Source organism: Bos mutus, chromosome 21 (genome assembly GCF_027580195.1).
Source record: "Bos mutus isolate GX-2022 chromosome 21, NWIPB_WYAK_1.1, whole genome shotgun sequence".
In the NCBI taxonomy this organism is placed as follows: domain Eukaryota; kingdom Metazoa; phylum Chordata; class Mammalia; order Artiodactyla; family Bovidae; genus Bos; species Bos mutus.
The window spans coordinates 44444545-44460396 of NC_091637.1; the positions used below are offsets into that span (position 1 = coordinate 44444545).

At 41.3% G+C, this 15852-nt stretch overlaps 1 protein-coding gene and 1 pseudogene across 3 annotated transcripts in view; both read left to right on the plus strand.

The window, feature by feature from the left end:
- LOC102271224 (signal recognition particle subunit SRP54) overlaps positions 1-15852 on the plus strand; it is a 68034-nt gene that overhangs the window by 37058 nt on the left and 15124 nt on the right. Inside the window, exons 1-2 of one of the 3 annotated variants that reach the window (XM_005891810.3) lie at positions 14458-14601; positions 14699-14819. The exons of 1 other annotated variant lie outside the window; for it this stretch is intronic. In XM_005891810.3, coding sequence (XP_005891872.2) covers positions 14727-14819 — 93 coding nt within the window. In that variant the 5' untranslated portion in view covers positions 14458-14601; positions 14699-14726. One more of the 3 variants, XM_005891809.3, reaches the window with a different exon arrangement.
- On the plus strand, positions 3911-4553 carry LOC102270934 (large ribosomal subunit protein uL22-like; annotated as a pseudogene).

Genomic DNA, 15852 nt, shown 5'->3' on the forward strand with positions numbered 1-15852 from the left:
GGGTCTCAAAGAGTCAGACAACGACTGAATGACTTCACTTCACTCCCTTCACTCACTTCATACTTTATTGCTGGAGAAAGAAATGGCAACCCACTCCAGTGTTCTTGCCTGGAGAATCCCATGGATGGAGGAGCCTGTCGGGCCATGGTCCATGGAGTCGCAGAGAGTCAGACATGACTGAAGTGACTGAGCATACCTGCGCAAACTGATCTTCAGCACAGAAGAGAGTGAAAGAAATAGCTAGTTTTTGTAGTATTAATTTTTTATGTCTCGAGTGTTTTAAAAAGATCTTAAGAGCCACAGTGTCTTCAGAAAATACATAGAGAATGCAACTGATTTTCTTATTTACTTGGGTAAAGATTTTGTATCCCACTAAATCATTTTCACCAGATAAAAACTTTAATATCCCTATGGAATATTTGTATAAACTGTAAGAATTATGTATCTTTTCTTTTGCAGAAATGTCATCACAAGGTCCAGCTACAGAACTTAGACATTATAGAAAATACTGTTCTCCAAATTAGTCTTTAATGCATGCCACCTTTTCTGGGCATGCATTATTGTGATTTCTGTCCTCAGGGACCACGTTTCCATTTTGACCAAAAAAAAAAAAAATGAGATAGATACTTGGCCAGACTTTATGGATTGGGGCATTGTTTTTAGCATTTTTTGTGTCTGATGCAAATTATCTTTTTCAGAAGCAAAAATAACAGTGGCAAAGGCCAGTAAAAGTCCAGAATGTGTCATTCAGCTTTTGTTTCTCTTTCCTCATCTATAGAACGAGGAAATTGGAGATACTCTGACTCCATTAATGCCTCAACCTGGCATCTTTTTTGTTACAAAAATTATCCTCAGTTCTCAGTTTTTATCAAAGTACTGATTTTTTGAAAGCATGAGTATACTAAAATCCTTTAATAATCTGAACAAATTTCCTTTTATTTTTCACTACTGTTAAAATTAGTTCCTTAGCTTTTTGATATATTTTCTATTACCAACTTAGAGCACTAGCTAGATCTAATATCATACAACATTGGATTCTTCCTGGATTTGATTATAATGTTATATAAATATGTACAAATGTAAAATTAGGTATAATTTATTTTACTTACAGTGCTTATGTAATTTCATAACAAAAACAATGTAATCAAAAAAATTATAATACCAAGAAAAGGCAAATTAATAATTTAATGGATGTCAGTGTTCTGAAAGTATCATATTTGTTGGCATGTAGGATATAAGGTATACATACACAATGCATTGAAACTTTATGGAGGCATTTTTTGGGGAAAAAATTAGTTTTCATCATATAGTAAAAGTGATTTTTTAAAGTGCATTACATAAACCATTATATTGTTGAAATAAATATAGTATATCAAAATGTGAGAAGTCCTAAATTCTGATATGCAATAATATTATACTAACCTTGAATAGAAGTATAGTGCACATGTCTAAAAAGAAATGTATTATTATCAGAAATACTGATATAGACAAGGCAACAAAGCCAGAAAATTTACTAGAACTAAAGTCTCATATTAATACTGGTAAAATGAATATATTAATACCTATTATCAGTGAATGTAGAGGTTAAGTAGCTCTAGTACATAAAAACAAATATTTTGAGTAAAAAGTGGAACACAGTGTTTAAATGTGAAGAAATTTCAGCTTACTGATTGTATGCAGTAAAAGCAAGTGTTTTATTATAGTAAAATAACAACCACAGAATTTGAATGAGCTCTAATAAAAACTGTGTCAGTGAGAACCATGGCTAAATAACAACGAAATGTAAGTAAGTTTTGGTCTTCTTAAAACCTGGCAATAATTATTAATAAAGCCAAGTAAGTTATCATATTCAAAACTAGAAAACCATCACCACAGCTCTTATCTCTTCTGTTCATTCCTGGCATTCACTGGATTAGGAACGGAGTCATCTTCAAAACTCTGCTCTAAACTCCAGCTACTATGTTCTGAACATTAAGCTATTGCATTATGGTTGAACCTAATACCTCCTTTGCTTCTGAACCACAAGTTATAAGAATGATCAATCTGTATCTCAAATTTCGGGGTATTAATTTAAATTTTACTTCTAGATCACCTGTATAGTCTATGTCTTGTTATTGATGTGATATGAAATTTTGCTATGACTTTTTCCCCACACTTTGTCATTAGGGGCAGATAACAATTTATTTGTGTTCATTGTTGAGTAATTGCTAACCCAAGACTCTAGTCCCTTCTCTGCTGACCTCTTGTTTGTAATATGGGCATACTGCATACAAGGTAATTTTTGGATACTTTGAAAATACAAGTTGTAAGCTAGTGGTACATTTCCTTTGGTAATATTAATTGTAAGCTAATGGAACGTTTCCTTCAGTAATATTAATATGGTACACACAGGCTCTTTAATTTGGCAGGCCTGTGCTCCTGCTTGCAACTCTCGTTACTTTTCTCTTCATTCAGAATCATTATTTGAAGTGCATTTATATCTTTTAGCTTCATTTGGCCTAAAGTGTTCTCTCATTAGCCTTAAAACATGCATTTTTTGGTACCAGTTGGATCATAAATGGAAAAACAATCAAATTGCACATCAGCACCTGTTTGTAGGAGGGATAATGTAGATGAGTCTGACACTAAGAAAACCCCTATGTGAGGCCTGAGCGTCCTCTGACATAAAGACTTGCTTCTCATCGGAAGCAGAAGTGAGTAATATCTGGTGATTGTGATTTATTTTTCTTAAGAAACACATGAAAAAGTTTTGTGACCTTCCAGGGAAAAGTCCTATATCTTTGTCATGAGGAGATGCAATACCTGCATAGCTGCATAATTTAGGAATCATGCTTTTTTGCTTTTTATGATTTTAAAATAGAATGTAAGAAAATAAAGAGGTAACCCAAAATAGGCTAAGAGTTAGGTATATTCATGGACCCATAATTTCTGACTTTGGGAATCAATTAAGGGGTTCAACATTTTATTTCTGGCAGAAGTGGTGTAAGAAATACCCACCTGTTTCTTGACATTCCATTTGACAGGAAGTACAGGGAGTGTGAAGCCCATAAGTTGATGTGTCTTTTTTTTTTTTTTTTAAGTTTCTTTCTTGTTTCCCAAGAATTTGGATTGGAGGGTAAATTTGTATTTTATATACAATTGGATTATCAAGTTCATCTCATCTGTTACTAGGGAAAGGTATGGTTTTCTTAGTCTAGAAAAAGTACTGTTCTCAGGATTTTTTCCTTTTGACACTGAGCTAATATCAACAAATTTATAGAGAATTCAGCAAAAGTTCAGCATGGGCAGCAAACCTGGATGTCCTCAGTATCAGTCATTTATGCTGTTGTACCTTTTACATTCCCCCCTTTTGCCTATGATTCTTCCTGGAGAAAACATCATGGGAGCAACATCTAGTCCCACAAAACTGGAGTGGCTTGGTTGCCTGCTCAGGATTTATCATATCCCTCAAAGCAGGGGTTGGGTGTAAGAGGCAATAAATGGATCAGGAAAATCATTGGCAGCATTGTGATACTGTGCTGCCTCAAATACAGTGATCTGTGCAATCCTTAACCAAGCAGAAGAATGATTAGGTATAGATGTAAACAATTTAAGCAAGTGCTTTACCAATATACAGAAGCTAAGTTACTAAGAGTAATATCCCAGTTTCCGGAACAGTTCTGAGCCAAGTCCAATATTTAAGGGTGATCAGCTGAACAGATCAAACATTAGGGGAATGTTAAGGGAATCAGAATGAAGCCAAGTGAGTTTCTTTTGTAGGACTTCAATTTGAGTTTCTAGTCGGAGACAACTGAGTGACTGAACTGAACTGATACCAAAAATACTTATCCAAGTATAGCAGGTGGTGTTTAAGATAGCATGGATATTTCCATGTTCTGCCAGAAGGCAGTCCAAGGCAAATCAGTTATCTAATATAACATGTGAGTGAGTTTAGAAAATTTTTTTGGCTTTTCCGGTAAGCGGCCTGAGGTGACCCCTAAAAATGGTGCGCTATTCACTTGACCCAGAAAACCCCACAAAATCATGCAAATCAAGAGGTTCAAATCTTCGTGTTCACTTTAAGAACACTCGTGAAACTGCCCAGGCCATAAAGGGTATGCATATCCGAAAAGCCACCAAGTACCTGAAGGATGTCACTTTAAAGAAGCAAATGTGTGCCATTCCGTCGTTACAACGGTGGAGTTGGTAGGTGTGCACAGGCCAAACAGTGGGGCTGGACGCAGGGTCGGTGGCCCAGAAAGAGTGCTGAATTTTTACTACACATGCTCAAAAGTGCAGAGAGTCATGCTGAACTTAACGGCTTAGATGTAGATTGTCTGGTCATTGAGCACATCCAAGTGAACAAAGCCCCCAAGATGCGGCGCAGGACTTACAGAGCTCACGGTCGGATCAACCCCTACGTGAGCTCTCCCTGCCACATTGAGATGATCCTTACTGAAAAAGAACAGATTGTTCCTAAACCAGAAGAGGAGGTTGCACAGAAGAAAAAGATATCCCAGAAGAAACTGAAGAAACAAAAACTTATAGCCCGGGAATAAATGCTGCAAAAAATAAATGCAAATAAAAGTAAAAAAAAAAAAGAAAATTTTTTTGGTCACTTAATGCTATTAACTATGGCATTAGCTATGCTGCTTTGGCAGAGAAATTTCAAACCATATTCTCAAGGGTTCCAATTCTCAACTTGGGGAATAGAATTCTTAGATAGTTCTGAAATCCCTTTAAAGAGATATCTCAGCAGAGGTGGGAAGTAGAACATGGGTGCTACCTGCTAATTTCTGGAGAACTGAACACAAAGGGGCCAGTAAAAGCCCTGGGGCACATTGAGAACCTGGGGTTGGGCGGTGTTGAGGCAGGACATCTTCCACCCACAAATAGAGACACAGCCAGATGGGGCACAGGGAAAGGAGTCAACGTGAGATTAAATCATGGGTCAGTTATATTTGAGCAGGCTTTTAGAAGCATATTCAAAAGCAGAGACATTACTTTGCCAACAAAGGTCCATCTAGTCAAGGCTATGGTTTTTCCTGTGGTCATGTATGGATGTGAGAGTTGGACTGTGAAGAAAGCTGAGTGCTGAAGAATTGATGCTTTTGAACTGTGGTGTTGGAGAAGACTCTTGAGGGTCCCTTGGACTGCAAGGAGATTCAACCAGTCCATCCTAAAGGAGATCAGCCCTGGAATTTCTTTGGAAGGAATGATGTTGAAGCTGAAACTCCAGTACTTTGGCCACCTCATGCGAAGAGTTGACTCATTGGAAAAGTCTCTGATGCTGGGAGGGATTGGGGGCAGGAGGAAAAGGGGACGACAGAGGATGAGATGGCTGGATGGCATCACCGACTCGATGGACATGAGTTTGAGTGAACTCCAGGAGTTGGTGATGGACAGGGAGGCCTGGCGTGCTGCAATTCATGGGGTCGCAAAGAGTCGGACACGACTGAGCAACTAAACTGAACTGAACTTAGAAGCCTTCCTTGTAGGAATATGGGGATCATCATGAGGATATATTCTGTTGCACAGCAAGGTAAAGATGAGAGCCAGTGTTTCTCGGTTTTATTGGAACAAATGTTCTAAGAACTAATTGAGGTTTTTGTCTGATTCTGTTGACCAAACAGGGAAAAGGAGCTGTGAATTCAAGTAGGCAAACATGGTATACTGGGAAAATAGTTAATTCTATACAGGATATGATGGAGGGATATTAATAAGATTGGAAATAGCTAAGGCAGGGGAATCCCATTGTTTGATGAATGAGTTTGGGGTTCCCATAGTATAGTCAACAATCTGTTGGATTTCCTTCGGGGGCTAGACTGGAAAATGCAGACTAGGGCATTATTCTTCCAGGCATAAAGGTTCTGGATGGGTTTTAAGAAAGAATAATAACAGAAGTAAAAAAACTATCCAAGTAAAATCAGTCATTTTAATATAAAGAGAAGAAATGGTGGCTCATGGCCTTGGTTAAATAAAGAATACTAAGCTGAATACTAAGCTGATTAGTTGAATGGCCAAAAATTGGAGCTAGAGGCTTCTTTCCAGGAGAGTTCTGACAAGATATATGGTTTTCATAGAATTACTACCAATGGAGGATGCCCACTGTATGTAGTAAGGTAAAGAGTATTAATAAACCTGAAGCTACAAGGAGGAGTCCCAAAAGTTCAATTCTCCAGTCCTTCGTAGTCGAATTTAAGGGACCAAAGGACCTGGGTCACTTCCTTTAAACTTTAATTCCAAGCATGCACCCAAGCATGAAGATTTTCACTCCCAGATAATGTGTCTATAAGGAGAAGAGCTGCAAGTTGCTGTTATCAGTTATTACATATTGAAGGAGATAAAGCAACTTTGTGATAGCAATTAGAACAAAGAAAAACAAAGACTTCATTAATAGTGATCATGGAATATACTGGCCTAACCTGAATCTTGGGAGAGTTGTCTACGTCAGGTGTCATTTGCTTCACTCGGTCAGTTTCAGCTTTAAGTCTCCAACTATTTCAGAAGCCCATTCAGGTAGGGAAGCCTTTTTCAAATGAGAAACATGAATCTAAGAGTCAGTGCCTTTAGGTTTACTGGCACAAAGCACTTTTGTGCCAGTAAAGAGACCTGATCGAGTTCCTGCCACCTAGGCTGCAAAGAGTTCTTTAAAAGTTGTCTTTTCCAATAAACATAGTCCCCTGGTTGTAAATTGTGGTATGCGAGTTCTTCATCTCCCGGGAGTGCTTTCCTATGTAAAGGTTTCTCAATCAGCTGCTCATTTTTCTTTAGAGTCTTAATGAGATTTTGGCAATAATGTAAAAGATATCCCTTGACTAGAAGGGGCTTGTATAACTCTGAGTCAAGAATTGTGAGTCATCAAGTAATTATGTCAAATGGTGACAATTTGTGTCTTCCAAAGGGTGTAGATCTTAAGTTTAATAAAACCATGAGTAGTAAATTGGGCCAAGGAGACTGAAAGACACTGAGAGTTTTGCCAATTGTGGTTTTTTATATTTTTAATTGGATAATTGCTTTACAATATTGTGTTAGTTTTTGCCATGTATCAGCATGAATCAAAGGTATACATATGTCCCCTCCCTCTTGAACCTGCCTCCCACCTCCCACCCCACCTCTCTAGATTGTCAGAGAGCACTGGGTTTGACCTCCCTGTGTCATGTAGCAAATTTCCTTTGGTTATCCATTTTACATATGGTAAAGTATATGTTTCAATGTTACTATTTCAGTTTATCCCTCCCTTTCCTTCCCTAACTGTATCCATAAGTCTTTTTCTCTATGGCTGCATCTCCATTGCTACTCTGCACATAGGTTCATCAGGACCATCTTTCTAGATTCCAAATATATGCTTTTATGTGGTATTTTTCTCTTTCTGACTTACTTTACTCCGTATAATAGGCTCTATGTTTATCCACCTCATTAGAAGTGACTCAAATGTGCTCCTTTTTATGGCTGAGTAATATTCCATGTTTTTATTATGCTGTTAGTTCTTTTGGCTTCCTGGTGGCACACAGTGGTAACGACTCCGCCTGCCTAGGCAAAAGACACAAGACATGGGAGTTTGATCCCTGGGTCAGGAAGATCCCCTGGGGGAGGAAATGGCAACCCACTCCAGTATTTTTGCCTGGAAAATTCCATGGACAGGGGCCTGGCAGGCTACAGTCCACGGGGTCACAAAGAGTTGGACATGACAGAGCAACCAAGCACACACGCACACACATTAGTTCTTTCCATTTGACCAGAGGATTGAGGCTGATGGGTACAGCAGAAATGTTGTAGGCTAGACTTCACAAGCAACATTTGGAATTTGTCTAGTGCAATGGTACTTTTATCATGTAATTCCAAGAGAAGTCCCCACGTGAGAATAATTTCTTCCAATAATGTTTTGGCCACTGCAAGGCTGGCTGCCTGTCTGCAAGGGAAGGCTTCCATTCAATGACAATACATACAAACCATCACAAGAACATGTTTGGATCCTTGAGAGGGAGGCAGCTGGCTAAGATTCAGTTGCTGGATAGTAGAGGAACCAGCAGGTAAAGGAAAGTGGCCTTGAGAATATGAATAGGTTTTGGTGGGTTATACCTCAGACAGATCTGATACCGTTGACATATTTGAGCTGCTACTATGGGAGGTCTCTAAAAGTATTGTTTCCCTCAGGCTATCATTTTATAAATTCTTTAACGAGTTATTGCCTGTATTAACTTTAAAATGGTTTCTTGAGCGACTGTAGAAAGAGCAGGATGGTTGTCTGGCCCATACCAAAGCCAAGGATGTTGGTCAAACGTGTACCCTTCAGAAGCCCATCACTATTCTTTCCTAACTGTAGCATGCGCTTTCCCGTTTCTGATAATATCCTTTAAATCTTGGGTGTCCTTCCAAGTAGTACACAGTTAACTTGGTGTGAACAGTGACCAACAGAAGTTTCTTTATGAAGCCTGAGTCTTGTAATGCTGCGGCCTTAGCAACTCTGTCAGCCAGTCAGTTTCTCTTTCCTTCAGTGCTGTCTTTGGAAGGCCTGGCAACTTACCATTGCCAACTGTCCTGCAGCAAGATGGCATCCAGCAAAGCCTTAACAAAGGGGCCATTTTCAATTTCAATTTCACTTCCCCCTCTCTGTTTCCAAAGCATTTCAAAGTCATGAGATCCTTCAAAAACACAACTGCTATCAGTGTAAATGTTAGCACATTTGCCAGAGGCTAAAGTGTGCAGGTGCAAGTTAGTGTGTATGGTTCAACTTGTTGGGCTGAAGAAACTAGGGCAGAGCATTGGATTCTATTATAGTGACGGGAATAGTGACAGCATATCCAGATTTCAGTTGTCCAGCACTACTTCATAGATACAGCAGAAGATGTCAAGCTTGTCTAAAGGCGTTTCTTGCAATCTGGATGCAGACTAGTCAAAATACCAACTGTGGTTATGCAACCATGTGAGGTCTTATCTGTTGCTGATGTTAAGAGGGTAGCAGGATTTAGGGCATTACCATAACACAAAAAGACATTTGGAGAGAAAAGCAAGATGTCATAGAATGTCAGTCAGTGAGCAGATAAGAGTGTGTGGAGTGCCTCAACCAGTTAAGGGACAAAAATCCATAAGGGAGACCTCAAAACTGTCTATTCTAGAACCTGCAGAAGGGCAGTGGTGGCTGCTATTGCTTGGAGGCAAGGTGAAAGATCTTGACCTACAGGCTTCAACTGTTGGCCCTAAAAGCCAATAGTCTCTGTTTCCCCCCATGGGACTGAATGAGCTCTCCAAGCGTGTTTCCTGTTATTAATAACTTCATGAACAAATAGAAGAAAGGGAAGAAAATAGTTAGGGTCCCCTACAGCAGGGACTGTGGCCAACTGAACATTTAAAGTTTGAAAAGCTGATTTAGCCTCATTATTCCAAACAAGAGGATTGGGCCTCTGCCTTTTAGCAGGGAAAAAGGTTTTGTGCATACAAGAAGAAATTAGGAACCCAACTCTGCAATAGCCTGTTAGTCCAAAAAAGCAACTCAAATGGCACTTGGTGGGAAGAAGTGGGAAACAGATGTGCCCTTGACGCATGACTCAAGTATCTTACCTGGGTTTGAACAAACTGGAACTTTCTCCTTGAGACTTCTGCCTTTGTGTGCTAGCTGAGTTAGAAGGAATAGGCTCTCCTTGAGGCATGCTTCCTTAGAAGGAGAGCATAACAAAGTCATCAACATATCGAAGAAAAGTAGAGCTGTGGGCAAAATTCACACTGGCCAAGTCTCCTCTCAGTATCTGTGAAAAGTAAGTAGGGTTTTCTGTGTAGCCCTGAGGCATAATGATCCAAGTATATTGATGTCCTTCCCAAGTAAAGACAAACAAGTACTGGCTATCTGGATGGACAGGCAGGCTGAAGAAAGCACTACATAAATCTTTAACTGTAAAGAACTGTGTGCTCAGACGGAGAAGGCAATGGCACCCCACTCCAGTACTTTTGCCTGGAAAATCCCATGGATGGAGGAGCCTGGTAGGCTGCAGTCCATGGGGTCACTAGAGTCGGACACGACTGAGCAACTTCACTTTCACTTTTCCCTTTCATGCATTGGAGAAGGAAATGGCAACCCACTCCAGTGTTCTTGCCTGGAGAATCCCAGGGATGGGGAAGCCTGGTGGGCTGCCGTCTATGGTGTCGCACAGAGTCAGACACGACTGAAGAGACTTAGCAGCAGCAGCAGTGTGCTCAGAGGGATTAAATTGAGGTTGCTGTGAGGTTGGGGGCTATGGGGTGATGTGGTATAACTATACTGTTTATGGCTTAGAGATCCTGAACGAAATACCAACCTCAGGAATGAGACTTGCCTGTGGGAAGGACTGGTGGGCTACAGGGACCAAAGCATGGGATGATGAGTCTCTTCTGGAAGTGTGCCTTGACAGTCAGATGAATTCTTTCTAGGGCCTCAGGCCTGAGAGAGTATTGTCTGAGGTGAGGCAAAGGTTTATTAGAATCTACCTGGATCTTAATTGATAGCACCTAATCAATAAACTTAGTCGTGTCCGACTCTTGGCGACCCCATGGACTCCTCCGTCCATGGGATTTTCTAGGCAAGAGTACTGGAGTGGGTTGCCATTTCCTTCTCCAGGGGATCTTCCCAACCCAGGGATCAAACCCTGGTCTCCTGAATTGTGTAGGCAGACACTTTTACCGTCTGAGCCACCAGGGAAGTCCAATCAATAACCTCAGATATGCAGATGACACCACCCTAATGGCAGAAAATAAAGAAGAACTAAGAGCCTCTTGATGAAAGTGAAAGGGGAGAGTGAAAAAGTTGGCTTAAAACTCAACATTCAGAAAACCAAGATCATGGCATCTGGTCCCATCACTTCATGGGAAATAGATGGGGAAACAATGGAAACAGTGACAGACTTTATTTTTTTGGGCTCCAAAATCACTGCAGATGGTGACTGCAGCCATGAAATTAAAAGATGTTTGCTCCTTGGAAGAAAAGTTATGACCATCCTGCTGCTGCTGCTGCTAAGTTGCTTCAGTTGTGTCCAACTCTGTGCAACCCCATAGACGGCAGCTCATTAGGCTCCCCCGTCCCTGGGATTCTCCAGGCAAGAACACTGGAGTGGGTTGCCATTTCCTTCTCCAATGCATGAAAGTGAAAAATGAAAGTGAAGTCTCTCAGTCGTGTCTGACTCTTAGCGACTCCATGGGCTGCAGCCCACCAGGCTCCTCTGTCCATGGGATTCTCTAGGCAAGAGTGCTGGAGTGGGGTGCCATTGCCTTTTCTTATGACCATCCTAGATAGCATATTAAAAAGCAGAGACATTACTTTGCCAACAAAGGTCCGTCTAGTCAAAGCTTTAGTTTTTCCAGTAGTCATGTACAGATGTGAGAGGTGGACTATAAAGAAAGCTGAGTGCCGAAGAATTGATGCTTTTGAAATGTGGTGTTGGAGAAGACTGTTGAGAGTCCCTTGAACTGCAAGGAGATCCAACCAGTCAATCCTAAAGGAAATCAGTACTGAATATTCATTGGAAGGACTGATGTTGAAGCTGAAACTCCAATACTTTGGCCACCTGATGTGAAGAACTGACTCATCTGAAAAGACCCTGATGCTGAGAATGATTGAAGGTGGGAGCAGAAGGTCACGACAAAGGATGAGATGGTTCGATAGCATCGCCAACTCGATGGACATAAGTTTGAGTAAGCTCCGGGAGTTCATGATGGACAGGAAAGCCTGGTGTACTGCAGTCCATGAGGTGGCAGAGAGTTGGACACAACTGAGTGACTGAACTGAACTGAGTGAATGTGTTCAATGTTGTTTGAAGAGGTAGACCATAATGTAGAAGGAACAGAATCTAACAAATCCTTGTGATGGGGAATCTCAATATCAGGACAAGAGTTGGAGGTAGACCCTGAGGAGTCAAAATAAAAGTGTATTTCTCCTTTTAGGGAAAAGGAAATGTAAGTGTGTAATTTTCCCAGGAGGTCTTGGCCCCCAAAAATGTACAGGGACAGAAGTAACTAATGAGTTCCCTGAAAAGAACCTATCTCAGAAGGCAAGGGGGTTAACTGACTTACCTTCACAACCGTGTTTGGAACTCACACCATTTGGACCATTCTGGCACTCTAAGGAAGAGGGCCTGAAGGCTGGTGGGGTTCAAGACACAAGAGTGGTATGTCTCTATGTCCACAAGAGTGGTAATAGCCTCAGCTCCTATAAAAGAAGGTCCAGCTCTCCCAATGGAAAGACCCCAAACTTTTCTCAGGACTTCATGAGTGTTTGTTTACAAAAGGGAGGTGCATTTCAAATTTCCCAGAATGTTCATGAAAAGCGTCCAAGAGGGTAGCTTTGGGCTGTGAATAAGGCCTTCTTTTGAACTTTGGGTAATTCTTCCAGTGGCCAGGCTGATTATGATAGTGGCAGGGACCTAGCCTCGAAAGGAACCCTGGAGAGAATTTTGGTCTTTCTGTTGAGGTGGCTGCTGAGTGGCAGTGGTCAGATGCTGCAGCTGCAAATTCATGATTTTAGTGGTCTTGCATTTGTGTAGGATTGTTTTAGAGCGATTATTCACTAAATTCACCAAATCAGGAGTGGCCATTGCTTCCAATCGAAAAAGTGCATCTTCAACACCTTTTAAACATTTTTTCTTGTGCATGATTGATTATGAAACTATACCTTGAAATATTCTTTACTAAAATATATATGTACCTATGCCAAAACCATGAAATGTCTTGTTTTTTATCTGATGGACACTCCTGGTTATTGAGTTTTTGTTTTCCCAGCCTTTCATAGAAATAGGCATAACTACATTTACCTTTTTAGCTCTACATGCATCATTAGATAACTAAATTTAAGTAACAGTTACATTTTCAAGTAAATTATAGTAATACCCAAATTTATCTTTTTGTCACAGGTATACAATACAACTTATATTACAAAGTGAAAGAAAGATTTGGCATGTTGTTTTGTTGTCTACTTTTAGTTGACCTGTGACAGTCTGGAGATAAGGACAAAAATGTCAATGCCCCAAATAAAACCATTAGAATCGCTGTGCTTTTCTCTTGCTATAAGTTGTTCTTTTGCAAAAGACTGCTCTTCAATTGCATATTTGTGTTAAAAAGTAACTATTCTAGTTCTTCTTGGAATGTGACTTGCATTTTGAATTTTCAGTAAACTAAGAAATGTACTTGTAAACCATGAAAATAAGTTTTGTGGCAGTGAAAATTATGATTTGATGTTTAATTGCCAATTTGCAAAATAAAATCATGCAATTAAAAACATTCCGCTAATTTTTTTTAACGATATAAGCTGTTGATTACCCTTCTTGCCAGTTAACAGGAAAGGGATTTTTGAATACATGTAACGTAGAACAACTGGCTTGTTTTTGACAGCCAATCCATGGAGCCTTTAACAATTGGTTCTTTATTTTTCTTTTCAACTTATTGCAGTTTGTTTTTGCTGTTTTGGATTGTCTCAACTCCTTCCTATTGCCATTAGACAGCACTTGTGTACCTTAGCAACAATAGACGAATTTCCATCTAATTTAAAAAATATAGATGGTTGTCAAATAATCAACTTCTGTTTTTAAGGTTTTCAATTTGGTTTTTAGGTCATCATAGTTATATTCAGGATAGAAAGTATACAAGAATATTAAGCAGAAAAAGAATTTTGCATAGGAGAGAAAGGAATAACTAAGATTGTAGCCGTGTTGAGCCTGCAGACACAGAAGATATTGTAGGCCATAACTTTGGGGAGTATTTATGAAATTTGACTGGCTTGAAAATCAAGTTCAAAGTATCAAATGAAACTCCTCTTCATGACCAAAATAGTGTATTTTATTTTTGACCTCTACAACTGGTAAAAATTGCATGAAAATTCTCATACTAAAAAACTACAATAAAAGACCACTTACCTGGAAATGCTCCAACTACAGTAATGCAATAATGATTGCAATCATAACTTTTTAATTTGGTTGAACACTGGGAAAAACTGTAAAAGTCTGAAATGTTCCCTCTTACACACACACATACACACCTAAACAGACAATAAATTATTCCTCACATTTGTTATTGTAAAATAGAAGCTTGTTACTGCCCTTTGCTCTTCTTCAGGTCTCACTTTTTTAGTTACATATAAAGTATTTCATATAGGTGGAAACAAAATTCGCCTTCGAGGCTCTTATTTCAAGGTATCTTGGCTAGATCGCCATCCATAAAAGAAATGGAATACGTAGCATGAACCTTTCATTAAAAAAATATATTTTCAGCAGTCACATCTCATCACAAGTCTTTGAAGCACACTACGAAGCTGCTCATATTTCAGAAGTACTGAAACCAAGGTCTGGGAATGACTGCCCGGGATGCAGTTGGTGAGCGGCTGCGTGAAGATCCCGAAGTCAGGTTCCCGGTACAGGTACGAGACATGACGTCACTGGTGGTGCCAGGCGGCGAGCTCCGGACCTGGGCCGGGCCGGAAACGCTGCAGCATAACGCCCCGCCCTGCAGTTGTGCAGTCTAGGCCGTTTCTGGCAAAGCCCCGGGTGCCGAGCTGGATGGGCGGGGCGCCAGTAGCCCCGCCCCACACAAGCCCCACCCAAGGCCTCCCTGCCCCGCCCCTCCCGCCGAGGCGTGGTGGGGCGCGGCGCTAGGCGGGCCCTGCCGGTGAGTCCCACTTCCTGACCTCTGGCTCGGTCCGCAGCTGGGCGGGGAGGCGGAGGATGGAATTGGGCTTATCGGCCATAACCTTGTATCTCGCCAGCGCCAGCAGTCCTGTGGCGGCGACAACGATGGAGGGGGAGCCAGCGAGCCGTGAGGAGGGAGAAGCCGTGAATGCCTCCGGAGCTGCGGCCGCCTCGGCGTTCAGGGAATCGGCACAGCAGGTAGGTGGGGCCGCAGACGATTGCGACAGCCCCGAGGCTGAGTGAGGCCAGAAAGCCCCGCCTCCTGTCTGCCTAGTCCGCCGCCTGCCCTTTTGGCCTGTCCGGCCTTCCTTCGAGCAGGCCGTCCGCTGGAGGTTCCGTATGGAGCTCTTCTTCACGGTGGCCCTGCCTCTCAGCGTCGGCTGGAGGGAAGGGGCGAACGCCCCTTTAGTCGCGGCGCAGCTGGGCAACGCCTCCGCTGACAGCGCCGCAGACTCCAGGGAGGCCTCGAGTGTCGCGGGGTGAGGTTGCGGCTTCGGGTCTGCGATAGCCAGAAGGAAGGCGTGTACCCGAGAGGCTGTCCTTGGAGTAGCAGGAAGCCAGGTGGCGATGGCTACAGTCACTTCTCAGTCTCTCCTTTTGGGAGCGCCTTACTTGGCATCTGCCCTTTAGTTAGCAGATAGCAGCTAGGTAATACGCGTTTACAGGCTTTTCCCCGGCATTTAATCCTTATTACTTGTGCACAAGGTGTACGTTTATCCGCATTTCTCCAACGAGATAACTAAGGCCCAGAGCTGCGCTGTCCAATAGACATAATGCTATCTGCATTGTAAGTTGTATTTTCATTTAAAAACTAAAAAGAAACCAGTGAAATTAATTTTGATATTCTATTTAGCCTAGTTTGTTAAAAAAAAAAAAAACAACTTGCAATTTAGATGACAGTTACCGCTGAGATATTTCATTGTCTCTGTGCTAGTCTGAAATCCTTTGTGTATTTCAACACATCTCCTCTTGAACTAGCCACATTTCAAGTGAGTCTTAGCCACACGTGGTTAACTTATGTATTGAATAGCATAAGTTTAGAGCATTAGGTAAGGTTTGGAGGTTTGTTTGTTTTGGATTTCGTGTCTAAAATAGTAGTAGTAGGATCTTTGGCTAATGAAGGAATGGCTTTACCTGAAACCAGCTCGTGTGCTCAATCGTGTGCGGAGTCGTGCTTAGCTCTTTGGGACCCCATGGACTCTAGCCCGGCAGGCTCCTCTCTCCATGGAAT